Source organism: Chaetodon auriga, chromosome 4, assembly GCF_051107435.1.
Source record: "Chaetodon auriga isolate fChaAug3 chromosome 4, fChaAug3.hap1, whole genome shotgun sequence".
NCBI classification, from domain to species: domain Eukaryota; kingdom Metazoa; phylum Chordata; class Actinopteri; order Chaetodontiformes; family Chaetodontidae; genus Chaetodon; species Chaetodon auriga.
This window is the reverse complement of record NC_135077.1, coordinates 23,408,467-23,435,762: the sequence shown is the minus strand read 5'-3', so window position 1 is coordinate 23,435,762 and position 27,296 is coordinate 23,408,467. Positions and strand designations below refer to the sequence as shown.

Here is a 27,296-nt window from a genome sequence, read left to right as displayed (position 1 = left end):
AGGAAAGTTGATAAAACGTCAATACACGTCGAAACGCAGGGGGTTGCTACCACGACACTGTTGAACGGAGGGTATGCTGTGACTTAAAGCTGTTTCTATACCTTTATCTTTATTCTAGTTGGTTTAACTTAGTTTTATTTGAGGGGGTATTGCGAAGATGAGACGCGGTGTTTTTATGTATCTTCCGGGACCAGGCCAGCGGTTCCTGACTTTGAAGTCCGTAGTTAAACCTTCAGCCCAGTTGGTTCAGAAAGAGCCCGGAGGATTGTTACCGCCTGCCATGACTCCTTCAAACATACCTGGTGAGAAAAGTCGAGGGGAAAGCGCTTCTCTCTTTCATTCGCGGCTGCATTCAAACTGTCCAATGTGATAGGACATTACAGGACAGAGAGCAGCGCGGTTGTAGGCAGTCTGTTGTTGGACTACTTTACTTTAACGTTTTCAGAAAGGGAGGCTACTCGGGTACATGGATGGTAAGTTGTAGGGAAGCTGTTCCACAGGCCCCCTCTCTTGGCCGCTTTGATGTGCTGCTGCTGAGCTTTGAAGTTGAGAAATGCGGGCTATGTTTCTTGTTTGTGGGCGAGAAATACGGTGAGATAGATAAGAAGCTTATGTATGTGTGTGTGTGTGTGTGTGTGTGTGTGTGTGTGTGTAGCCCAGATAAAAACCGAATATTTGTCGGGTGGTGCGTCTTCTAGCTGGGAAAAAAGTGGGATGTATTCTTCAGTCAGAGTCCCCCCCCCGCTCCCGCTCCTCCACCTCCTCCTTTACCTCCTCCAGATTTTGACACCCCTACTGATCTACATAGGGACTGAGCCTGCCTGCTCTGAGGTCAGTTGTTGAATGGGACAGGGTACAGCAGACTACAGCGCTTGTTTCGCGCAGAGAGATAGGACACATGTGGCACGGCGCTGTCTTAAAATAGTCCGTCGTCGCTTTATGTGCTGGAATACTGTGTGCAGAGTTTTGGACTGTATTAGGCTCTACTAGAAATGGAGTAATTGTTCAACTTTTTACCGTGTTTTACTCTGGTTGGATCTGCTCTGCGATGGTATGTTGTTTTACGCACATTTGTTCAGCCCTCATCCGTTGGGTTTTAGTATCGCTTTTATTGTGATGCAGTGTCACACTGCTTGTTGATCCTGTCTGAATTATTATGTAGGATGTGTGACAGTCAGCCACTCAGTTTATTTCATTTTAGCTGCTTGTCGTTGAAGGTAAGAAGTGTGTAGATTTGGCGCTGACTAAAATCACTCATTTTCTGACTGAGGTTTTGCTCCAGATATATCAAGTCTTTCTGTCATGTAGGTGCTAGTTCAGACACGTTGCCGGGCTGTGGCTTTAATAATGTGCTGTAATAGCCTTCTTCGGCAGATATTACGGCGATTGATCGCTCACATTTACGCATGAGCGACTGGCTTTTCCCGCGGGGCTTTTTACCCCTCGTACATTACAGCGTTTAAGGTCATTGTGGTGCAGATCAGATGCATTTCCACTCGTCTGTACATTTCTGGGATGGTGAGGACAAGAAGTGTGGGCTCCGAGTGGAAACGAGTCTGTGCGTGTGATGCAGACAGGGGAAGGGTACGGTCGTCCGAAACAGATTGGGAATTAATTGGAGTTGAAGCCTGTGACATGGTCTCGTTAGGAAAACACGTGTAAGCCACAGTTGTGAGAATACGGTTTTGGTGAAGAGAGAGGCTGTGTGAGATGACTATTCTTGTAAAAAATGTTTTTTGATGTGACAGATCAATGCACGTTGAGAATGTAGGCTGCAGTTGATCTCTCATTTAGATTATAAATAGATAAATGAAACGAAAAAAAAGCCTTTCATATTTCCTTTCTCTGTGAACCCGGCGAGGGTTTTGAAAGGGACTGTTTACTTGATGTCTTTCTTTGAAGTTCAGCAGGATCTGGCTTTGATTAGATCAATACTTTGTGTTTCAGAGTGAAGAGGAGCTGAGAAGCTCCCCCGCTGCTTTTAGAGAGTGAGGAGGATTAGGCTGGAGCTCAGTGGAGGCACGACGGCACTCTCACACGGCAACCGGAGCTGGAGCCATGAGCAGGGCGCTTACGGAGCACATCAGCAGTAGCTTCCGAGAAGATGCTCCTCGTCCTCCGGTACCGGGGGAGGAGGGAGAGGCGTCATGCTACAACCCCAGCAGATCTGCCAAAATGAGAGCCCAGAACAAGGTTAAAGATACCCCCGCCGCCGCCGCGCCTCCCGGCTCCACTCCGCGGAGGAACGAGGATGGTCTCGGGGAGCCAGAGGGCAGCGCGTCCCCGGACTCGCCCCTAGTCCGGTGGACAAAGTCCCTGCATTTCCTCCTGGGCGACCAAGACGGCGCTCACCTCTTCAAGACCTTTTTGGAGCGGGAGAATTGCGTGGACACTTTGGACTTTTGGTTCGCCTGCAACGGCTTCAGGCAAATGGACTTAAAGGATACCAAAACGCTGCGAGTTGCCAAAGTTATTTTCAAGCGGTACATCGAGAACAACAGCATTGTCGCCAAGCAGCTGAAACCCGCCACCAAGACCTTCATAAGGGATAGTATTAAGAAACAACAAATAGACTCTGCCATGTTTGACCAGGCACAGACGGAAATTCAGTCCAACATGGAAGAGAATGCATACCAGATGTTTCTGACCTCTGACATATACCTCGAATATGTGCGCACCGGCTGCGAGAACGCGGCGTACATGAACCACGGCAGCCTCGGCAGCCTCAAGCTGATGTGCGGATACCTTCCTCCTCTCATGGAGGAAGAGGAGTGGAGTTGTACTGACCTGAAGGCAAAAACGTTGGGCTCTGTGGTTGGACTGTCTGCGAAAACCCTGAGGGCTACTGCTACCATCCGGACAGCAGCTGAAGTGCTGGAGAATAGTTGCAGGTAAGAGCAGCGCTCACCTGGAGCATGCATGCCTGTGTTATTTCATCTCAGTGCATGTTGATTTTTATTTTATACACATATATTAGTCATTGTCCTCCTGATCACCATTCCCTCATTAGTGAAACCACAGCGAATGTGTGGCAGTTGGCAGTTATTTCACAAATGCCTAAGAGAGAGATAAAGGCACTTGATCAAAGGGTCTCAGAGGAACATGCCTGTATATTTGTGCCCTCCTGCCTTGCAGTTAGTCAAGGGGTTGGAGGGGTGGAGGAGCGGGGTGGGTACAAAACATCAATGGATCTGAGCCTTCCTTTTAAGTAAATGGTGTCTTGCAGGCAGCCCTCTGCTGGCTTGCTCAAGTTTCCTGTGCTTTGAAACCCTTCCTCCGGTTCAGGCACAAATTCAGACACCAAGCCTCATGACTGTTACAGCGACATGAAACAGTATGATGTTATCCTAAAGTTATGCTGGATCTTCTCTTTTTTACCCACTAAGCCATATAGTTACCGTATAATGTCACAAAATCTCCCAAACCCAAAGAAATGCTAATACAGAGTAAAAAGAACTTGTGCAGTCAGTCTTTTGCCAAGTGGAGATATTGTTCTCTTGGTCAGAGATGAAAGCAGAACTGTTTGTGGAAAGCATTTGGGCTTTTATCTTAGGAGCTCGTCCCACACACTGTCCAACAGCTGAAATCTTTTCAAGCCAGGAACATTTTCAAAAACTGGATTTTATGCATGAGCCTGCATCAAAGAGCACTTCAAAAAGTTTTTCACTCAAACTACTTTGTCCTCACATCTGGACGCAATTGTTACTTAGAGGTTTGACAATGTCTTGATACTTTGGTACGAAAAGTACAATTTATAGATAATCCATACTTTCCCTGTCAAGTTAACTAAACATATAGCGAGACTAGAAACCGGATTATGATTTTTAGTGTAAAAACTAATTGATCAAGTCTAATGACTGAACTGAAACACTCCCTTGAGGATTTTATCCTTCATGTGAGCAGGTGTCATAACATCATCGCACAGTTACTCGTTTGCTTGAACGTAGTCATGTTGAGTCAGGAACCAATAAGCACAGGGTTTGTTGACATGTGGGCATCTCCTGGTTTCCTAGTGTGATCCCTGCAGTCTTGTTTTTCTTTTAAAAGAAAAGCGAGAGGGAGAGAGCCCTCTCTTTCTCCCTTCCATCACCCGTGCTCTCCCCCTTTCCCGCTGCCCCTCACCATCTCTTTAGGTCAACCAATTTCCATCTCAAACATGTGGAACTAATTTTGCCACTGCACAGATTCCTTTTTCCCCTCTTTTTGAGAAACGTCCAATACTCAACTCCAAAGTGATAGAAAAACACAACAACAAAACATCCTCAGCTCAGTTCCGCAGCTTCAACCACTGATCCCACTTTGCCATAGATTGTGTGTGTCTCTCAGTGTTTTCTTTTCTCTTTCTGTTCTATCCAGGACTTTTATCTCTCCTTTTTGGGGAAAAAAAAATCTGTCTGACAGAGACTAAGCATGCTTTGGAGGGAGACAGGGAGAGACAAGAGGAGGGGAAGGGGGAAAGACAGGAAGGGGGGGATCATGAAAGAAAGAAAAGAGATGGAGAAAGAGAGGGGGGCAGAGAGCCCAGCTGTGCTAAATACCTGACTCTTTGCGTGGACCTTCCAAAGGTCAGGTTTGTGCTTGGGGCCTACGGCTTTAGTCATGCTGGGGTTCTCCTCTCAGCACTCCCGGCAGAAGGCATTCTCATAAAGAAAGGGGCCCTCCTTCCCCCTTTCCCTCTCTCCCTCTCCCTCCCTTTCTAAAGCTCAAGTTCCCCCTTCCTCTTCTTCCCTCCCTCTTCCTTGTCCACCCCCTTCACTACTGAAACAGGAATGCAACACAGCAGGAGAGAGTAGAAAGACAGAGAGAGAGAGACTTTAGAAAGGGAAGCAGGGGAGAGTGGGTAAAGGAGGGGCCCCAGACTGGATGATAGAGAGAGGGCCAGAGAGAAGTGTGAGAGCACGGAGGAGAAAACACTCCAAGGAAAGAGAGAGTGGAGTTTCAGAGTGGAAAAGTGCAAGAGTACAGGCCCGGGTCGAACAAAAGGGTGGAGAGATAGCAGAGGAGAGAAAACAAAGGGAAATGCTGTTCATTCAGACTGCGAGGCTGCTCACTTCACCCACTCCGGCCATCACCCAGAGTTCCCCAAACACACAACCCCTGGATGTTAGGGAGGAGGGACGCGAGGGACGGAGCGAAATCAAAAGAGAGTCCATACCTCCATTTGTAATAGGGTTGTCACATTCCTCAGGCCCCAGTGTGCCATGAAAGTGACTCTGATTATGGAGAACGCCAACTAAACAAAGTCCGAGCTGTCACGTTTGCCGTTCAAGTCTGATAAAATTAACAACAGAAGGAAAGATGGAGCAAATACACTTAACTGTCACATTCTCCACTGTCATCTTATCACACCACAACCTTGAGAGACATCACATTAAAACTTGGCAAATGTGTCCCTGGGTCTTTCACAGGTCCCACCGCCGAGGAGACCCCGCCAGCCCCTACTTTGTCAACTCTGGCTACATCTTTGCCCCCGCCACCAGTGCCAACGACAGCGAGATCTCCAGTGATGCCACGACGGATGATTCCATGTCCATGACAGACAGTAGCGTGTAAGTGTTTCTAGTCTTCATTGAAATCCAAAAGTTGGCTAGTCAGCTTTATTCCAACCCAGCTTGCTTTGGAAAACAAAGTAGAAACTTCAAAAGGCTCATTTCCATTCAGCTGACCCTGGCCAAAGCTCTGTAAATTTTATTGTTTCCATAGTGTCTAAACGTGCCTGGACCAGAGTTCAGTCAACACCTTTCCAGGAAAAAGTCTCGGGGTGTGAAGAAAAATATTGGGCCTTTTAGACAGACTCAGCTTTTCTTGGGGCTAGGGGACTGCACTGTTGCGAAATAATGGTCTGTAATGTATTTTAATTATCCTCTATGATTGACTCCAGGTAACTCTATTAATGTGTAGTTGTTACTGTGGCCTCCAGGGAGATAACTCTGGGAAAGTCATTATGTCTGAAGACCTTTTGAAGTTTATTCTGATGCGTTACAGGCTGGAGAGAAGGGAGAAAAAATGAGAACGTCTTGATGTGGGTGGGGGCGTTGCCTCATTTTCCTCAAAGTTGAAATGTATCCATCCCACCCACCCTTCTGCCACAACAGACTTGTTTTTTTCATATTATCTAATCGCTTTTTCCCTTTGAAGAGCTGGAGGAGAGGGGGAGGGAAATGGCCATTCGGGCCTCAAGACAAACTCATTGAAAAATGTTGGCACCAAATGAAAGGAGGCTTACTCACATGGTGGGTCGGTTTCCTGCCACTGGCCTCTGCGGCGTGCTGAGATCATGTGTCTGTGAGGCTTTCACAGGGGTTACTCATTTCTAGACCTTGGGACGAGGCATGAGGAACTCCCCCTGGCCAGGCTAGGGCACCCCCAAAAAAATCACCTCCAACCACCCAACCCTCCACAGCTTCTCTCCTCCACCCTCCAGAGCCAATAGCAGGAGCGGTTAGGCTCGAAGTGCAAGGGAGTGAGAAAATAAAGTGCATGGAGTATAAAGGGCTTAACTGAATCGCTTTCAGCCTATTGTTAGGTGAGGGGAGCTTAGGGGGATAAGAGGGTGGCTGGCTGCTTTGAAAATGACTTGCACAACTGAATAGGAGATCCCCATAAAGTACGGGCCCATGAAAGAGTCCACGGCTGTTTTCTCTTCCCCAACCTGGACAAAGCACCCAGCCGTCACATGGGTAGTCAGGGTGGGGATAGTTTGGATTGATAAAAATATAGTTCGTCATCGGGAAGTTGGCAAGCTTTTGTGTGGGAATAATGTTTCGCCGCTAAGTTTGGGGTGCTTGTTAGCGCCCAAGTTCCTCTGGGCTGTTGAGTTTAACTTTTGAAGAGTTTCCTGTGTTTCTTCCTGTGCCTTGAGGGATGATGGCTTGTAGTCTCAAGGGTCCAGTTTGTGAAGCATTGATTTTGGTGGTAGGTTCCACTTACAAGAAGCTTGCTGCAGCATGGGTGATATCGGCAGCTTGGCTCCATTATCTGTTCTTCTTGACAACGTCACTCTGAAATGTGACTTGCAGAACTTGTTTAGATGAATAAAGAAGAAAACATAGATTCATTGTTGGACAGCGTCATGTGTCCAAGTCACATTCCTTTAATAGTTCTCATCGAAGGCTTGACACAGAGATCTCTCCTGTTCTTGTCCCCAGTTCTCGTCTCTCTCCACCTCTAACTGATTTTAATAAAATCATCTCATTCGAGGGAACAATCTGACTTGTATGTCCTTTTACAGTGGTTAAAAGGCACACTGCAAATTTGAATCTCATTTCCCAGATAAAGAACAAGAAGAGGAGGATTTGGGAAGGGGGGGGTGGAAGAAGGGGTGGAGGGATTTTTTTTCTCTTTTTGCTTATATCTTATTTATGGATTTACTTGGACGCTGGGGAATGCTGCTGCACCAACTTCAAACATTACCTTATCTTACAAACCAGCCTTTTGATGTTGCTGAGATCAGAGGCTCACAGCACAGCGCTTGCCAAACGAAGATGGCAGAGGGTGCATATGTGCATGAGTGTGAGATTTCAAAGAGGCAGCAGAAAAAGTAGCGTTTGGGCTAGGTCAGACACTTCTGAGCAGCCAAAACGGCCAAGATAATTGGCCCAGCTTAAGTGGCAGCTGACTGGAAAAGCTAGCAGACACAGAATGAAAAATGGAGAATAAGATTCCCAGAATAAATGCTTAATTGTCCAGAGACTACTGGTATTCCTAGCTACATCTCTATTTTCATATTAATATATATATCAGAGCTACAAAACCAGCAGCACTTAAGCAGCATTTGCCAGCCTGCTTTAGCCTGTTTACAACTCTAACCAGCTAGGTTAGCACTAATTCTTCTGCTTTTTAAACAACCACTGTCAGAGCTGACAAGGACTGATGTAATCTTGTTTAGTGCGGCTCTTCTTTTGAAGCCCACAGTGGGATGTTTAGCATATCTGTCCCATTGTCCTGGCGTGTTTTGTTATGTGTGTTTTTGTTGCCTTGGCTTCAAGGGCTCCCTGGGTCTTTTGATTTAGCTGTAATGTGCCTAGTGGGTGGTTACTGGGTGGTGTTGTGTCAGTCACTTCAATGATGAACTGCCTCCTAAGAGCTCTTTCTCCACAAAGATTGGCTAATGGCACCAATGCACCAACAGTTGGTGTGGAGGTATTGTGACCTGCATGATGACAGGCAGTAAATGATCAAGAACAGCATCCCCGGGATGGTTGGTTATAACATTTGAACAGCCTTTTTTTCCCCAAATATAAATGTGTCATATCTTTGTTACAGAGATGGAATCCCTCCATACAAACTGGGCACAAAGAAGCAGCTCCAGCGAGAGATGCATCGCAGTGTCAAGATCAATGGCCAGATAACGCTACCCCACTTTCCTGTAAGTCCTACTTCCTTAAGTTCTACTTCCTGTCTCAGGGTTTCCTTTTTTGTAATCTGCTAAACTCAAACTTTTACACACTGACAGACAACTGGGTCCTGATTCCCTCGAGGAGTTGTGCTGTATTTTATTTTAAATTTCAGAGCTCATGTTGTGTCAGAATACTATATTTCATTTCCCCGCTCGTTTTCATATAAAAGTCAGGGTAAATGAAAGGCAGGATTTGCATATCACTTCACGTCTTCTGCTGCTGTTTCAAGCCCCCCCCCTTCTTCTCCCATCCCAGTAGCTTCTGTAGGGTTGTAAATATAAACTTGTGTTGTCATCTTTCTATTCCATCTCAGTAACTATAGTATGTCACAAAGCATCATAGCTTTATGGGTTTTATGCATCAGTGATAGCTGTGATTATAGCATAGGCAATACACATCGCCACAGTGTTAATGGTAAGTTCTACCTAAAGATTACTCTTTGAACTGGATAAATGACTACCAAAGCTACATCCCAGCAGATGAGCAGGAGGCACATCACTATTCAGTTCCACTTCCCTCTACTCCAACCCTGATATCTGGTCCCATTAGTATTTGGGTCATACAGCGTATGTGCTTTGAATTTGTGATTCTGTTGACCTGCTGAAGTTGTTGTGGGAAGGTTTAAGGAAGTGGGTTAGAGCAGATTGACACAGGTTAGGAGGTGGATTTGTTTGAGACAAGAAAAGAAATGTGAAATTCTTTTGTCTTCATATCCAAACACAGGTATGTGTATGTGGAAGTGTGTGTGTGTTTGTGCATGTATTTGACAGTGTTGTCTGTTGCCCCTTTTTTCTCTCTTCCTCTCAGTCTTTTCTCTCTCTCAATCTCTCCCTTTTCCTTTCCCACTTGCACTCCTTTAATGTCTCCCTCCTGATTTGGAGATGGCTCTGTCTCCCATGATGCACCAGCCCCAGGCAGCGGGGGCCCCGTGCAGGGCTGGCGCTCCTTTGCCAGCAGCTCTGCTTGCCTTTCTTCTTCTTCCCTTCATCGTGTCTACAAAGACATGAGAGGAACAACAAAAAAAGAGTCAAAATCAAGAAAGCCAGTGTGCCAAATAACAAAAAGTAAGAAAGGGAGAGAGAGAAGCCGGTGCATATAGTTAAAGAAAAAGGAGGATAATGTGACTAGAGTACCTCTGAGCTGCCCTGCATGCAGCCGGGAAATAAATTACTACTTCCCCTCAGATCTTCCCAGTATTTGACTCCTCTATCCTCTCCCTCCCTCTTTTCCCTCCTTCTCTGTCTCATTCTCTCTCTACCACCATTGCCACTTCACTAACGCACATCTCAATCCTCTCCCTCTTTTTTCATGCTGTTAATTTTGTCCCCCTCTCCCTTTTCTCATCCCCTCTCCTCTCCTCACTCTCTCTTCTCTGTCGATATCTGGCTTTTATTCGGAGATTTAAAGCTGCGTGTCCCTCCCACCCCTAGTGTGCGTTTGATGTTTGACAAGGGCCCTTTGAAGTGTGCTGACTTCAGAGGCTGCCTAGCTGATGGCTTGGTCGGGCTACAGAGGGTGCAGGCAGGGGGCCTCCCCTCCGAGCGAGACCAACTGCTACCCCGCCATCACTACCCCCTTCTCTCCCCCTCGCCCAGCAGCCTGGCACTGCCAAGGGCACTGGGCATGAGAAGATCTGGGGAGGGATGGGCGGCGGAGAAGGTTCAGGTTAGCTCGAGGGCAAGGGCATCTGGATTAGGCTTTTTGGAATAGTAGCAGGCTTTTTGGAACAAGATAGGATTAGGGCAAGGGCAGTGGATTAATGCAACATATTGCATCTGTCAGAAACACTAAGCAGTTACACTCACGCACACACTAAAGTGTCCTTCCCACTGTGTTGTTTACCCTACAGAGGACACACCGGCTGCCTAAGGAGATGACCCCCGTTGAGCCCTCAGCCTTTGCTGCTCAGCTCATAGCCCGGCTGGAGAAGCTGAAGCGAGAGCAGGACACCATGAGCTCATTGGAGGAGAGGCTCCAGCAGATCCAAGAGGTACGGATGCACATAAACCTGTTCCAAACAGCCTGACACTTCCACCAACATTTAGCATGGCTGCCACTCGGAAATTCTAACTTCTATCCAAGTTAACTTGGGACAATTTCCATATTGCACTACAAAGCCTTTATGCCAGCTTTAGCATGTCGAAGAACAGGGAAAAGACCAAGGGATTTGAAAGTCTGTCTTGGTTTAGCTACTACTTCCTTTTTCCTCTCTGTCCTACACTACTTCATCTGGAGGAACTTTCAAACTTATGTTTCTAGGCACACTTGAAGTTCCTTCAAATACTTAGTACTTAGCTACTCTCCAGTGGCACGTTTGCTGAGTATGTGTAGTGCCAGTCTCTTTGTGAAACACAGGCACACTCTGCATTATAGATGAAGCGCACCCAAAGCCTGTTAGCGAAGATAACAGTGCGGCAAAAAGGAAACTCAAATCAAGTTATCCAGGCGTTTGCTCTCACTGACTTCAGAGGACGACAGATATAAGTTGGTCTAAGTTGAAACATAAATTCCTCTGTTTGCTGCCTTTCCCACATCTGACTGTGTATGGATGTTTTGTCAATTGCCTTAACTTTTATATATACTTTATTGCCTGTCCAGGAGGAGGAAAGGGAGGAGAGTGGCAACCTCGCCAGCAGCACCTCCCTGCATCACCCTCTGCTCCCATCTGGCAGCCAATGCGAGGAAGACCCCCAGGCGATCTTGGACGAGCACCTGTCCCGTGTCCTGAAGACGCCTGGCTGCCAGTCACCAGGTGTGGCTCGGCACTCACCGCGCTCAAGCTCCCCAGATCGGACGGGTGCAATGGTGTCCTCTGGCCACGGGCCCTTCTTTGGTGCTTATCCTGGGGCCGCCAAGGTTCTGATGGCAGGCAGGCAGTCCACAAAGCACATCCACCACCACTACATCCACCATCACCACGCTGGGCCCAAGACCAAGGAGCAGATTGAGGCTGAGGCGGCTCAGCGCGTGCAGTGCCTCTGCCCTCCAGGGGGCACCAATTATTCCGACTTCACCCCTGCGTGAGTGCAGCTTCTGAGATGTGCTGAGTTGCATATTAGCCCTACAGTTTTCCAGCGGTAAAGGTGCTCTGTCTATGGTCTTAACATGGCTCTATCTTCTTCCTCCAGTCGCTGCAGCACTTTGTCCAGACGGCCTCTCAAGGCCACTGATGAGGGCGTGTCCTCACCACGCCTTCCCCTAGATGCCACCGACCGCTCTCAGAATGTTTGGCAGTGGATCCTAGAAAGTGAGAGGCAGGGCAAACACAAGCCACACAGGTAAGTGTCTGTCAGGGATCATCATCTGTACCACAGAACGCAAGTGTCTTGAGTTCCCAGCTCATGCTATAAACCGACCATCTTTATCCTAACAGCACTCAAGGCCTAAAGTCCAAGTCCAACCCACTTGACTCCAAGACTCTGACCAGTCGGACTCACTCCTCTTGGGGTGGAGGCGGCATTGGCAGTGGGGCTCACCTCCGTGGCCACCACCCTGGCCACCCGTTCATCCAGGACCCGGCCATGCCACCCCTGCCCCCACCCAACACCCTGGCACAGCTAGAGGAGGCCTGTCGCAGACTAGAAGAGGTCTCCAAGCCTCCGAAACAGAGGTAAGCAAACCAGGACACACTTTCATTCCGGTCTACACATAAAACCAAAACGACCAATCATACATAATCCCTACATTACATGTTTGATTGACCACATAGGTATACACTGCTAATGGTGTCCAGTAGTTTCTCGTCATATTGATGTGAGTATTAATCAGTTATTGATCTCTGTGTTCTTGATAGGCAGTCAGTAGCCAGCAGCCTTCAGAAAGACAGGAGCCATCCAGCAGCTGCCTTCCCCAACGGAGGCAGCCCTCTAGCCAGCCCTGGACTCCAAGCAGACGAGTACGGGTCTCTTCTTTACTGCTCTCATTTCCAATCTGTAACACAGTCCTGTCTTTGTTTCTATAGCTCCATTTTTCTTGATTTATTTCTTAATTGCTTTCTAGCTTTGTAGTTCCTCATCCACACAGACACTTTTCTGAGCGTTCCCTCTCTTTCCAAGCTTGTGTTTTCACCCTCTTCCTCACAGATTTTCTCGCTCTTCCCTTCAAAGAGAGATGTTGTGAGTCAGCATAGCTATGTCTTTGAACTCCTCTTCTCTCGCTTTTTAATCATTTAAGATTAAACATGCTTTAATACAGAATCCCAACTACCCACCCGTCTCCTAACACACACACTCACCACTGGAACCCAACAAAGATGTGTTAAGTAGCCCCTGGTAACTCAAATTTATCAGCCCCCTGCATACATTTGTTGTTGAATGGGTTAGGGTGTTTGATGTTAAGCTACAGCCACCTGACTGCGAGGGCTCTTTTAGTTTTAATTGGTTGACCCTCTGTGAGCCGGCTGTTTGTTGGCATCCTTAATTAATAATACTCCAAAGATTCTTTGTCTGCATTCAGCAATCAGAGCCCTTCTCCCACAAGTGCAATTATTAAAACCCATTTTCGTTTTGCATTTTCAGGTCGAAGGAGCTAGTGGTCACCTACTTCTTCTGTGGCGAGGAGATTCCTTATCGCAGCATGATGAAGACCCACTGCCTCACCCTGGGACACTTCAAGGAACAGCTTAGCAAGAAAGGCAACTACCGGTAAATATGAAGCGCTGACAACAGCACACACATCACAGTACACCAGCACCGACTTGGACAGATAGTTTTACACTGCTGTTTGTTTGGAGTTGGTGCTGTAGCAGGGTTAGTCGTCTGTGTATGTATGTCCATTTGTTATTGTACTTGTATATACTGTGTCTGGTGAGTGGGAGTGTGAAATACTGGAGCCCAATAGTTGAAAAAAAAAAATGGGCTGATCCACTGTATTCAGGGCTTACAGAGAGAGGGGAGAGGAGGGGGGCTCTGGAGCGAATTTTTTTCTCACATCTGGTACTGATTTCCATGGTAAGGCAGCCTTAATAAATATGGCTTTGAAGCCTGGGACATTTTATTTTGTGCACAAAGACCATTGCGAGGCCTGCAAATTCCTCCTCCACACTATTGCATCAGGCATTAAAATCAAATGCCGCAAGCACCTTCTTCTGTTAATGACTGATAGCAGTTAAGGCAGCAAAACTACCTCCCATCAGTGTCAGATGATGAGGGGGAATTCCTAAACAATGTAAAGACTTAGCAAGTAATTTTAGATGTAATAGCCAATCAGTTTAAAGACATTTAAATCAGGTCGTCCGGGCTTGCTTTATGAAGAAACTGCTCGAATGCTGTGTAGGATGCATGCCACCGAAAACACACAAAGCCTGCATGCTCATGACATCAACATTAGGTTACAGCCACATCTGCTTGTTAGGCAAGAGAGAAGAAGGCCTGCAAACAAGTCATTGCACCCCTGCTATCCCATAACTCTTCAGTGAGCGAAGGAGGAGGGGGAGGGGGGATGAAGCGTCTGGCTTCAATGGCAGCAGAATGTGTGGAGTTGGTTAATTTGGACATGGCAGCGGTACAGTGAAGAACAGTACGCCGTGGCTCTGCCAGACGATATTGGTGCCAGATGTTGTGAAGAGAGAAAAATCCTGCCACATAAAACATGTTCCAATGGAAAGACTCCTTCTGTCTCTCTCTGCCTCACTCTCTGAAACAAAGTGATGACTTTGAACTATTTGTGAGTGAAAATGTAGCATTTTTTTCACAGAAAGGAAAAAAAATCAGCCAATTAAATTGATATGGCTAATGCATTTATTTGGTTTTTACTAATGAAGATGAAAAGGCAAAATCCCACCCAGTAATGCTTTTGAAAACACAGAATATCACTGAATGAAGCCATCACCCCCTCTGTCGCGGCACACTCGAGTAGAAAGCCTCGCAGCCTCCTCTGCATTTGTGTGTAATTACAATCAGCAAGGAAAATAAAACTGTACGTGTCCGTTTTTGTACACCCCACCTTACATGTGTTGTTTGAATGACTCTGAGCTGAGCGATTGCTCATAAAACACAGCGTTTTTTTTTTTTTTTTGTATTCTGAAAGCAGACACACATGGGCAAAATGAGGCATTTTTCCATTACAAAGCTTATCATTAAATCCCCTCCTGCTGATCTTTTGCTGGGTTTAAAGTAGAGAGGAGAAATCATTAGGAGCTCCAGGAGACTTCACAGTCACTGGGACCAAGCTAACCCTGGGAGTTATCTCTGCTTGAGAGAAGAAGAAGAGTGGGCTAGCTAGGTGACCTGTGACCTCCAGGAGACCATCTGAGCGGTCGCCACCCTCCCCCCTTCCAGGATAAAGCCCCTCAGGCTCGGCCTGCGTCCAGCCCGTCACACCCACTCACTGAGCCAGGGAAGGCCTGTGCTCCGCTTCCCCCTGCTTTCTTCCCTTCCTGTTCCCTCTTTTTTTCCTCTGTTCTCCGCTGGTGATCGGAAAGTTGCCCTAAGTGTGTGTGTGAGCCTGTGACGGCGGGCGTGTGTGTGTAAGAGAGAAACACCGGGCATGTGCATGTTTATGTGCAAGCAGCGGAGTGTGTTCTTGCAGTCATAAGCAGACTCTCAGGCACCTGAAATGTCAACCTGTGTGACAGAAAGGCCCTTCATTTGACAGCCAGCACAATTAGAAGCCGTGGAGACACAGAGGAGGGGGCACTGCTGACGAAAGGGAAGAGGGGGGCTTAAGACAGCCTCTAATTAACCCTTCAACTTTAATAAGACCTTGCTGGACAGATAGGCATCTGTAGAATGGCCAGCAGTCCAGATGAACAAGTGGATGAGGAGACGAGTACACATGGATGAACACACACACAAACAGGCTGTTTCTAGCAGCTTGAATTATCACAGGGAGTGTTTAAACGGAGGGTTCAGCTCTGTTTGTGCAGCGGTGTGATGTGGAGTCAGGCTCTTCCTTTGAAGTGTGCAGGGATGGCATTGAAGGCTATGACTAAGTTGTTTTGAGCAGGATCCATTTCTGGCTCTCAGAGTGTGTGTGTTTGTGTTTGATTTGGACTAAAGGGAGTTGTGCACGAGCCTGTATATGGAAGTAGTCGTGTAGGTGCCTCAAAGCAGTTTAAAACATGATGAAATGTATCAGATGCACTCCTGCTGCCACTCTTTTTTTTTTTTTTTTTTTTTTTGACATACACCTACGCACAACATTTTCTAATCACAGACCTCTCTCTCTTTGTTTCTCCTTCTCAGGTACTACTTCAAGAAAGCCAGTGATGAGTTTGAGTGTGGTGCCGTGTTCGAGGAGGTGTGGGAGGATGCCACCGTGTTGCCCATGTATGAGGGCAAGGTCCTGGGCAAGGTGGAGAGGATGGACTAAGAGCCACTTTGTTACCAACAAACCAATGCCCTTCCCCTCCAACCAAAAGCTAAACTGTCCCTAAAAAACTTGAGCAAGAGACTCTTTGTAATTAACAAAAAAACACTCTGGACTCCTTTTTTGTTTTTGTTTTTTTTGTTTGTTTTTTTTCTATTTCTTAATATTAAGCTAAACAGAGTTAATATATCCAGCACAAGAGGAGTGATTGAAGGAAGACGAGCCAATGAAGTATGCCGTACCCAGAGGAGGTGCCGACCCTCCCTGACTTTATCAACCAATCAGCCTTAGAAACACAAGGGAATGACACGAGAGACTTAAAGACCAATACAAGGATGATGATGATAATGATGATGATGATGATGATGATGATTATGATTATGATTGGAGGCCAGTGGGGGGGAGACCCCACCTCTTCTTGAATATAACCACTGAAGATGTAGATGACTGTTTTGTTGTGATGTAATGAGAGACTGATGGTGCGTTCGCGCCAGTTTCCTGGCCGAGTGCAATGGACGAGCAGGTGCTGAAAACAGTGCCACCGACCTGCTCTTAATGTTCCACTCCAACATCGTTACAAAAACGTCTGTACATGTGCATATACATACATGCATATATGTATATATACATGTATTATATATATAGATGCTTTTTGTCATGAGTTGAAAGTTTTTATTAAGTATTTATTGAAAAAAAACAACCCACTCCTTTACCCCGTCGTCCCTCCCTGAGTCTTCTTAAACCCCGTTTCCCCTCCCCCTCTCTATTTCCAGCCAATGGGCAAGCTGCTTTGAATGTTGGGAGAATACTGTGGTGATATTGTTTAGTGTTTGTTTTTGTTTGTTTTTACTTTACACAAAGGACGTGACACTAGCCTAGCACCTCCCATAGCCTTGTAGCCCCGTCTGACCCAAACTAACAACCTTAGCAGTGGTCTTGTCCGAGGCGCACTCCCTCCACTATTCTAATGGTCAATCCCAGTCTTATATGCTGCTGATAGTTTGTGATATTAAGTTTGTCACACTAGTATTTCCTCTCCCTCGTTCTCCCCCTCCCTCTCTTATTTCTCTCAGTCCGGAGACAGAGCTCAATCTTTTTTGTTGTGCCTTTGTTTGTAAACCAGGCATTGCACGGGAGGGGGGCGGGGGTTGAAAACAGTTGCAGATACACACAGAGAGGAGACCTGGAGCACAAGTTGTACCATCTAATAATGGCAGTGTTTACAGCCCGCACACCAAAATAACTTGTGCTAACAAGAACCAGTTTGGGTCACTGAGAACGACTTCTCGAGGAAGTCAGCTAGTGTGTCAAAAAACACAAAAAAAAAACAAAGAAATGGAAAAAAAAAAAGCGAACATTGAAGAATTAAGGCTCAGATATCCTTTGAATGTTGTTACAGTAACATCGTATATAGCAGAGCTCCTGTATACATTGTAATTATGCATTCTGAAGTATGGATACTGACACATGTGGTGCACACATAGAGTACACACACAAACACATGAACAATACACACACACACATACACACACACACACACTATCGCTGGTGTTTTATGAGTACAGCACCTGTGCCTACATGGACGCCATACCATGTGCTACCCTGTTTCAGGGTTTTAATATATATCCCTTGGTTTTCAGAAGGGTTTTATGTTGAAAAGATATTTTTATGCTTTTAATAATATCCTGTAATCATGTTTTTTTTGTTTTGTTTTGTTTTTACACCACGGCCTTTTTTTTTGTTTCATTCTATCTAAACTGTAAATTATACATTATATAAAGAGTTTCATTTAAAGATTTACATGGACCTATAATTATTGTAATTATTGAGAGATGTAGCCTTTATTAAAGTTTTATATTTTTCAAATGAAAGCTGTTGTACTTGTTTCATGATTGCACAGAATAAGATGTTTTCACAGCTCCTCTGATGTCATCATGATATCTTAAGGATACCATCACCAGTTCATACTGCACAGCAAACGTCCCAACATTAGAAAGACGATTTTTCCTGACTGTTGTTTAGATGTGATGAGAGTGGACCGCAGAGTTGTGTCCACTTAAAGGGAGAACTTAAGTTGGCCTTAGACACACATTGATATAAACACATATTTTAAGTACTTGTGTATTTGTGCAGATCAACCCAATCATGGGTTTCACACCAAGTCTCAGGAGCTTCAGTGTGTCCAAGCAGACACGTATCATATTATTGGAATGTCCCCACTGATTCTGGTCAGAGACCTTTGTTGCATGTCATGCTTGGCAAAAAGCAAAAAAATAATCTTAAAAATATCAGGTTTGGGTCCTAATATTTTATTTTTAAAGAACACCATATAAGCAGATGTAATGTTTGTCAAAACCCACTAAAAAAAAGCATCAGTATCAGTCAGAAATGCAGCAGTTTAACTCTGCATTGGGAAACATTGGATAGTGGAAACTACCCCTCACACTGCAGTGAAATAACATATACTAAAAATGACAGGGCTGTGGAACCTGTTGTTCAGCTCTCCCAAGAATTATTCTTGACAGTTACCTGCCGTCTGTTTAACCCTCGTGTCTTCTTCAGTAATGAAGAACGTGAAATGTTGCTATAGTCGTCACCATTAAAGAGGCGCAGCCATGTAGCGCTGTGATCGCATCACAATGCAGACTGAATGCGGAGAGGTGACCCTCCACTTGAACTGGACAATCAATAAAATTCATCAAATTAATTCTTGTAGCCACGTCGCACGCTCATCGTTGGCAGGAGTTCCACAAACAGCTGGACCGAAACCCTGAACAACATCTCGTTGCTGAAAAAATGAAGTTGAAATTCATGAATGCAAGCTGTTAATTCAGTGCGTAAACAGGAATCACTGAAAGCCTGTAACCTTTTGATGCATTACAGCCCCTCAGTGGTTAAATGTGCGCGTTCTGTATGCAACACTTAAATGGGAGACATTAAGCATGGAAATGGGGGCATGGGCTAATTGGTCCTATTAAAGAGCAATGAGGACCAGCACTACTCTCTGACAGTCAACACAAACATTAATGAAGCACCCTGCATCCTCTATCAGAGGGCCGAGCCATGTTTGCCGCAATTATCTGGCTTTATTTCAGCAGTTGGGGGGGGGGGGTAGTTTAATACAAGGAAATCATTTGGTGGTGGGGAGCGCGTGCTGCCTGCTGCATGCAGACTCTCTCACTTGTACAGCTCAATTCAAATTGTTGACATAAAAAGAGACTTGCAATTGGCAAAAAGCAGAGGTAGCCATGCAACAAAGATAACAACAGTCATTACTGACAAGCTTTCACTTCCCACAAAATGATTTTCTCATTTCTTTCTCCCCTGGTAGCTGTTCCTGGCAATATGGCAAAAAAAAAAAAAAGGAAGAAAAACAGACAAGCCGCCAATGCTTGTCACATCTAGGAGATACTGTAGGTTTTCTCTTTCTTAAAGAACACAGACACTCCTTTTCGCCTTAAAAAATCATTTTACTGCAGCCGTCCCGGAACAGTTTGTATTTTAACAGCACAAATAGCAGATTAATTTCCAGACTCTTTTCATCAAAGGCACAGCGCGGTGAAACTTCAACAAATAATCAATGCATTACATAGTCCCCAAACCTTAAAATCAATTCCTCCATGGTTAACTTTACAATGAGGAGGGTTTAATCAGCCTGAACCAGCTAGTTTCTGTTGAACTGTCTGGAACCGGCAGGTGTAACCCTCCACCCTTCCACCCCCACCCTCTCTGCCTCTCCCCAACTCTATTTTTACAGCCTCTTGGGGCTCCGGCTTTGAAGGGAAACCTATCCAGGAAAATTGCTTGCATTTTTCCCCACTGAAGCGTTGATAGATGGACATTGACTGTCGCATTCCCTCTCTTGCACATCAGGAGCTCGGGCTTCTCCTTCCTCCCCTCCTCTCCTCTCTATCTTCTCTCAGCCTTTCTGTGGCATTCCAGTCCTAATAGGTGCTTTGTGGAAGTGCATTGCAGGTTACACACAGGTTCCGAACTTCCTGACTTTTGACTCCTTAAACTTAAATTATCATTTGAAGCACACACTTCTTTCACACAGTCTTTTCATCAACAGCGAACATTTCTGGTGTGATTTCATTGGCAGCGTAAACTTTTCTTTCCCGCCGCCCTGCACTCCCCATATGTCTCCTACGCCGCTACCTTCATCCCTGCCTTTTCTACAAACACTGGCATTCATTTCTCCTTGCATTGTGGTAATTGGCATAGCATGGTTGGGGCTATTGTAAACATGGCTGTGTGAGACTGGTATAAAGAGGCACCAGTCACTCCCCAGGCTAAGCTAGTGTGCAAGGCAAGCAGGGGCTGCTGCCTATTGTGCTGGTGAAGCCTTTGTAGATTTGCAGTGGGCCTCTTTTTAATCGCCTTCTCATACACCGCTTGCCGACTCGCTTTGCATATTTAATTGCCAGGTAAAATCATTTTGTCGACAATCCGTTTAATTATTTGATTGTACAGTAACCGTAAAGAGTGAGCGAAGGGAAGAGGAAGGGATAAAGGGGGATAGAGAGAAGAAGAGAGACAGAGAGAGAGAGCAGCAGGCAGCAGAGAAAGAAAGAGGTCTGTTGCCAGAATAGACATCAAAGCTGTGCCTTGATGTTGATGTTGAATGGGCATTAATGGTTTCTGAAGGCAAGAGATTGCACAGGAAAAAAAAAGAAAGAGAGAAAAGAAAAAAATAAACCCTCCTTTTTCTCTGACAATCCCGCCAGCAATCTCAGTAAATGCATAAACATTGGAACCCGGTGCCAGATAGAGGGCTTGAACAGAGAGAAAGAAAGTGAGAGAAGCTAGTTGGATTGTTCACTTTCATTTCCTGTAATGACTGAAGGGCGAGTAACAGAGAGGAGATGGGTCAAATGGCCTGATTGGAGGCAGGCGGTGATTAGGAGGCGATCGCTATGTTAACCATTTTTGTTAAAAGACCAGAAGATTCACATATTCAGTGTCAGTTAATTCATCAGGAGTCACAAGGACATCAAAGAGCAATATACGTCAGATTAAACAACCTCGACTCCAAAAGAGTTGGGACGCTGTGTAGAACATTAGTAAAAAACAGAGTGCATTCATTTCCAAATGAACTGTGTTCACTGACAGCAGTTTTAAAGTGTTCCTCAGTTCATCCAGTAACATCCTTTATCCAGTCATGTGTTCACAAAGTGGTGAACCTCTCTCCATCCTTGCTTGTGAACGACTGAGTCTTTCCAGGATGCTCCTTTCATACCCAATCATGATACCATCACCTGTTACCAATCAACCTGTTTACCTGTGGAATGTTCCAAACAGGTGTTTTTGGAGCATTCCACATCTTTCCCAGTCTGTAGTTGATCCTGTCCAAACTTGTCTGAAACATGTTTCTGCATCTAATTCAGAATAAGCAGATATTTACAAAAATCAATGAAGTTGCTGAGATGAAACATTAAATATGTTGTCTTTGTACCGTTTTCAATTGAGTTTATGTGAAAAAGGATTAGCAAGTCACCACATTCATCCTCACAATTAAAGGAGGAAGCATTGAGCAGACTCAAACTGTTTTTGATCCAAATATTGGATATAGGGCAGTTATACACTGCATTCTAAATACAATCAGTAATTCAAAGGACAATCTTGGAACCCATCAGATATCGTCTGATGGTGATTTGGCCTCTGTGGGCAACAGCCAATGCCCTGATATCTGGGCCAAGACTTCCACTTCCGTGCCCCAGTTAATGTTTACAGTCCGATTAGCAATTTGACTTTCAAGCTCGACAAAAATTCAACAGATCAGATAATCTCTATAAACAGACATCTGCATGTGAATGGAGAAAGCTAATAAAAAGCTAAACTGGCATCAGATGATACCTGCATGCAGTCAAAGCCCCCTCAAACGTGATTGGTTAGTATTACTCGAACTACAAACAGAAACCAGAAGGCCCTTGTCTTCAGGTCATTCAAAACATAAAGAAAATTCATTAGCAGCTCAGTGCTCCACTATGATCAGCCTGCCTGCTGTTTGGTGCTAGGCAGGTGACATACAGTTGGCTGATGAGAGACCATCCACTGAAAATAGCTGAGCTAGTCAGTAGTTTCAGTATCAACTGGGTGGACAAGACACAAAATGCAATATGAGAATATCCACAGGGTAGAAGGATGCTGCCTTTGATACATCATTTGCATTCTTGAAACAAATTCCAAACAGTGGATACTGTCCCGACTAGAGTCACCAAACACCTGAGTGTTGTCTCATGTTTCATGAGGTGTGTGGTGGGGCTTGGCATTTGCGTGTGAACGGTCCAAGCTCGGGGCTTTAACTGCAGCTTACCTCTGAAACTCATCCAAAACCACCGTGATCCTCTTTCGACTGGCACTGCTGGAGATCTCTCTCTCTCTCTCTCTCTCTCTCTCTCTCTCTCTCTCTCTCTCTCTCTCTCTCTCCCCCCCCCCTCCCCCCAGTCTGTCTGTCTCTCCTCTCTCACTCGCTCTCCCCTTCTCTTGTGTTGTCAACTTTACTTATCTTTCCAGCTTCCCTGAACTATCTTGTTTCTCTGTCAGTCTGTTGTGTGGGTGATGTGTATGTGGGTGTGAGGGTGTTGTGGGGGTTTCTGTTATCTGGAGGGAACATCTAGATTCAACATAACCTTGACTAGCATGCATGTATTGTTGTGCAAGTACATAACTCGGGTCTTTTTAATGACTCTACTCGAAAACAAATCTGGCATTGTAGAATTACATACTCAAGATATGATTTTAAAAAACAGATAAAAAGAGCTATGTCATCAGTGGGAAACTGCTTATTTTTCATGAAGCATGCATGGTAAGTTGATAGTCAAATGACACCTTAATATTGAACAATTATCTATTATGCAACTGCAAATATACACATTTCCAGGAAAAAGCAGAGGGCTTTCATGGATCTGTCAGTAAGATGAAGAGGCCAGATTCCAGTTTCACTTGACTTTCATGCTTATTTAAGATAATGAAGTGCAGTAAGACAACCAGAAGACAACAAACCACGAGCAATTTGACAAAAAACTAAAATATATAAATAAACTATAGGCCTTCCTACCGGCTTTTTGAGTCACGTCTGCCATTCATCAGTGAATGAAAGTGCCTCAGTCATCATCATGTGACCTAAATAAGAAACTTTGAGTGGAGGGTCTCTCTCTTGAGTTCATGCTTGAATGAACTTGAACTTTCCCACTTTCTTCAACTGTGGATCTCATGGATAGTAGTTCTATGCATCCAGTAATCACAAAATATACGAATGCCCACACGATCTCGAAGGAGGAAAAGCATACAGCAGCTTTCTGGCCCTCTCTCCTCTGTTTTGAGAGCACTCTTTTTGGACAACTTTTGTTCATTTATTTTGGGAGCATCCATCCGTCTCTTTCCCTTTCTCTCTACCTCTGCCAATTCTGTGTCAGCAGTGGATAGATATTATCTATTTTGTCTAACTACCCCCTGTCGGGTCTCAAACCACCCCCAGGGGAAGCCTGTGTTCTTTGTGCAAGACAGAGCTTTGGGCCCAAACCACTGTCAACAAGGGGAACAATTTGGCTGGCAAGGGCCATATTTACAGATTGGTGAACCACAGCTCCATTTAGCAGTGTTCTTTCGTCAGTAAACACCACAGGACGGTATCTGTCTCAGATCTCGAGAGGAGGAACAGAGATAGAATTATGCCATGCGGCCCAAAGTTGGTCTATGCAGACCACCGCTCGGACCGCCATTGTTTAGAACTTAAGAACGGCCAAATTATCCGATAACACGAGTTTGTCGTGGCACGCAACTTTGTCCACATTCCTCAGTGACCCAACAGAATGCAGTCCCTCGAAAGCCTTCGCCTGTGGCCTCAGTTTGGAGGGTGTGCGGTGTATTTTGAATCCATCGGACTCTTGTCGTTTCTTCTAAGATCCTGAGTGTTGGGAGAGGCATTTCTAAAAATACAATGATTAAGGCGTTGTGGTGTTTCACATGAATGCTCGAACCAAACTCCCTTCGGGCCATTGTACACACACAAAGTATGTTAATGTGTCAAGATATGGCAACCTTGAGTCTTGTTAACACATTGGCCCACATTACATTGCGGGCAGCATGGTATGCAAACAGAGGACTGGTTTGGAGTTTGGGGTCAGAAAAGGCTTTGAAGCTAAACATACTCCTGTCATAAAGTTATATCTGGGACAGATGAAACCAGTAAACCAGCACCACACAGAATCCATGGAAGTCCAGTCACAAGTGGGTGACAGAGATAAGTGGGAAAAGTAAAATCTACCACAGATAATCGCTGCTTCAGCGATTTTTGGTTGCCTTTTTGTTTACAAGTGGCCAAACAGTTTTAAAAATGTCACTCTGAAAAGACAATTGGAATTAAGGTAGAACACAATTTTGTTCAGGCATCAGGAGGAAGAATCCATTAAAATGAAGCAGCAGTCAGGCTGTTGTTGCCAGAACAAGATTTGTTAGATTTCTGCTGTTGTGGTTGTTCCTTGTTCTGCTGGGTGTGGATGTACAACATGGAGCTGGCTATCCAATCTGTGATTTAGTTTTATTATTGTCATATTATCACTTTAGCTTAGCTAAACTCAACCCAAGTTGCAAAAATGTGGCGTGAAATTCTTGCAGTATTGCGCTCCATGTGCACATCTACACCTACACATTACCCTCTTTGTGTTTTGTTTGTCAGTTTAAGATGACCCGAATATATCAGTGAGTCACAAAGGACAACTTGAGCGTTGATGAAGTGACATTTTTATGTACACAATATATGCCCCAAATTACAGCTTGAGTGTGCAGCAGCGACACAGACATTATCATCCATACTTGTTGTCTTGCTTGGGTGTGGCTGCCACAGACAATATTGAACTGAGCTCTTTTTTAGAAACTGGGGAATTTCTCTGTGCTTTTATCCTAAGACAGCCTCAGTGCTTCAGTGTTGTGCCTCACACATACCTTCAGGTCCGCAGTCCATTCCCCAGACGGCTGTGGGAAATGTGGTGAGGCCACTCTGGGTTTGGAGGCCTCCCAGGCACCACAGGGATAAAAACTAGCCTCCATCATGTGACACGGTCATGTGACTCTCGCAGAACTGGTATCCTATGAAGAGGAGAGGTAAAGGGGCAACAGAGGATTTTCATCGACTCGGTAAATATCATGATAAAAGAGACATTTCGCTGTGCGAATGTCACGTATCTTATTTAATAATTCCGTTACGCTACCGTCTTCTGTCTCATGTCTTTTGCTTTGCAGCTAAGATGGAAACCACATCATCATTTAGTGGCTAAAATAATCTAAACCATCCTTTCATTTTTTTCTTTCATAGATTTTCACCATCCAAAACAAGTTAAACCACACCAAGAGTTTACACATGCCTAAATGAACCTCTGAAAACCACCTGGGTTGTGGGTGTGTGAGCCCTCAAGCCTGACTGTTTCCCATCATAGACGCTCTGCCTGGCAAAGCTCAGGGCTTAGCCGCCATTGTTTACTCTTTACCCACAGAGCCCAGCACCTGTTAGAGATTGAGCTGTACACAACCCAGCTGCAAGTCATTTTCATCCAACACCCAAGAAGATAACTACCCCCGAAGCACAAACGATTAGGCTAATCGGCCTTGATGATGGGAAGAGACTAAGTTGGATGAGAAGGTAGAAAGTTGCAGGCGCAAAATGGCAACCTCTTAGGGAATCTGTCCGTCTCCAAACAAGCTTAGGGACAACTGCACCATTCAGTCATCGCTTAATGAGGACTGTAGTGGCCCCGTCTTTCCATGTTTGTGTTCTTCATCTCACATGCCACTTACTGATGGGCCAACAAGGCCCCCCTGGCACGACAAGAGGCCACCATTGTGAGGAAATGGCTTTGCAGTCTGCAGGAGCCCACAGCAGCACTGTCTTTTTTTTTTTTTTTTTTTTTTTTTTCCTCCTGGCTCCCTGTCGCCAGCTTGTCCCTCTTCTTCTTTGCTTTTCACACACAGGCAATTAAGTCAGTTTCCCAATGCTGTGATCCCCTCCAACACTCTTTGTTCTTGTTTTTTGTTGTTTTCCTGTTCCTTAGCTTTTCTTTCTCTCTACCTCCTTCTTGCGGGTTTGTCGGGTGAGGAGGTCGAGGCTGGGGGCAGAGCAGAGAGAAGAAGAAAAACGTGAGGGGGGGGGGGTTACATTTGCAGCTTTATGACTAACCACATATGTTTCTGGGTCTTTGTATTTACATGTTTCTCATGGAAAAGAGGGTGGTGGAAGGGGATGACGGGAGAGGAAAGACAAGCATATGGTTCTTGTTTGTTGAGTTAAATTCAGAGTCGAACTGTTTGTTTCCTGCGATGAGCAGAGGGAAATGCATTCTCGTAATCATCTTCAAACTTGACTCCTCCCCAGGCTGTGGTTAGGCTTTCCTTGAAATAAGATATGTACATATATACAGTGTATACACAGTACATTGTTTTCATGTACGCAAATATACTGTGCATAAAAAGGAGCGCTTTTCTCTCATTTGCTGCAGACACATGGTAATTTGGGTCCTCTCAAACTGAGTGACATTCACTCAGTTTGATAAAGTTTGATTGAAAGTTTTAGAAAATGGACATCTTTGCTTATTAAAAAGTACTCACACTCTCCCTGTTTCACACACTGTGTTTCTCTCTCTGGCGGAGGCTCAGTGGTGCACACTCCCTGCTGTAACTCTCACTCTGCCTTGGGCACCTCAACTGCTGGCAGTCACCATTATAAAGCCTTCATGAGAACCAGAACCAGGTACTTTACTCCCCTCCTTCCTCCTCTGTTTGTGAGGTGTTCCAGCCCCTACCCACATAAGTCGGTGATTGTCCAATTGCCTTGTAGGGGTGGGAGTGGGAGTGTGTGTGTGTGTGTGTGTGTGTATGTGTGCAGCACTTTGGCTTGCGATCTGCTCTAGACCAGACTTTACATACAGTGTGTATTATCGACTGAGATCCTCATAATTTCCACAGATTAAAAGCTTTTGTGTGAATTTATTGGACTTGTTCGCCTGGTTATTATGGTTATTATGCAGTGGTTTAACTGGTCCGGCCCTATTGAGATCAATTTGGGTTGTATGAGGCAATGAAATAAAATGAGTTTGACTCCTGCTCTGTTGTCTTTGTTTGAGTCCTCCCTCTGTGATTGTTAAACATCAAAGCACAAATCACAAGGTCAAAAAGATGCACTTGTTCTTTATTCTGTGGAACCAGCAGCATATAATTCAAGTGCAGATGGTTTTAATGCCTAAATGTTCCATTATCCAAGTTTCTTGTAGATGAAGTGGAAATATCTCCACAGGGTGTTCTGCCAAGATTTTGGACTAAAACAAAAAAGTGTTTACAGTTAGCAAATCATTAATGGTCATCAGTCTGGTGAAGGAACACACAATGTGGCACATTTACTGTTTGTGGATACTCTCAGTTGTGCTCTGCTGAAATGTTGATTGACTTGCCCTGGTGTATTGGGTTGAACCTATCCTTGATGGTGTCCTTGAATTGCATTGAAATAAATCACAGCCATCCACAAAACACACAGTGTATGTCACACCTTGTCTTCCTGATCTACTCAGTGGTAAAGTTTTTGGATCCCTAAATCAGTGT

At 45.1% G+C, this 27,296-nt stretch overlaps 1 protein-coding gene across 3 annotated transcripts; it reads left to right on the top strand.

The window, feature by feature from the left end:
* The first annotated feature begins 209 nt into the window (after positions 1–209).
* On the top strand, positions 210–17,575 carry LOC143319425 (axin-2-like). Of its 3 annotated transcripts, none has more exons than XM_076728400.1 (11): positions 210–302; positions 1,948–2,891; positions 5,409–5,549; positions 8,266–8,368; positions 10,249–10,389; positions 10,998–11,419; positions 11,528–11,677; positions 11,773–12,009; positions 12,193–12,294; positions 12,917–13,042; positions 15,584–17,575. In XM_076728400.1, exons 2-11 carry the CDS (start codon positions 2,059–2,061, stop codon positions 15,708–15,710), a joined length of 2,382 nt encoding a protein of 793 aa, XP_076584515.1. In that variant the 5' UTR covers positions 210–302; positions 1,948–2,058; the 3' UTR covers positions 15,711–17,575. The 3 variants fall into 3 exon arrangements, with proteins under 3 accessions (XP_076584515.1, XP_076584514.1, XP_076584513.1); XM_076728399.1 differs by having other exon boundaries at positions 240–473; XM_076728398.1 differs by lacking the exon at positions 210–302 and adding an exon at positions 808–1,051.
* Positions 17,576–27,296: the final 9,721 nt, after the last annotated feature.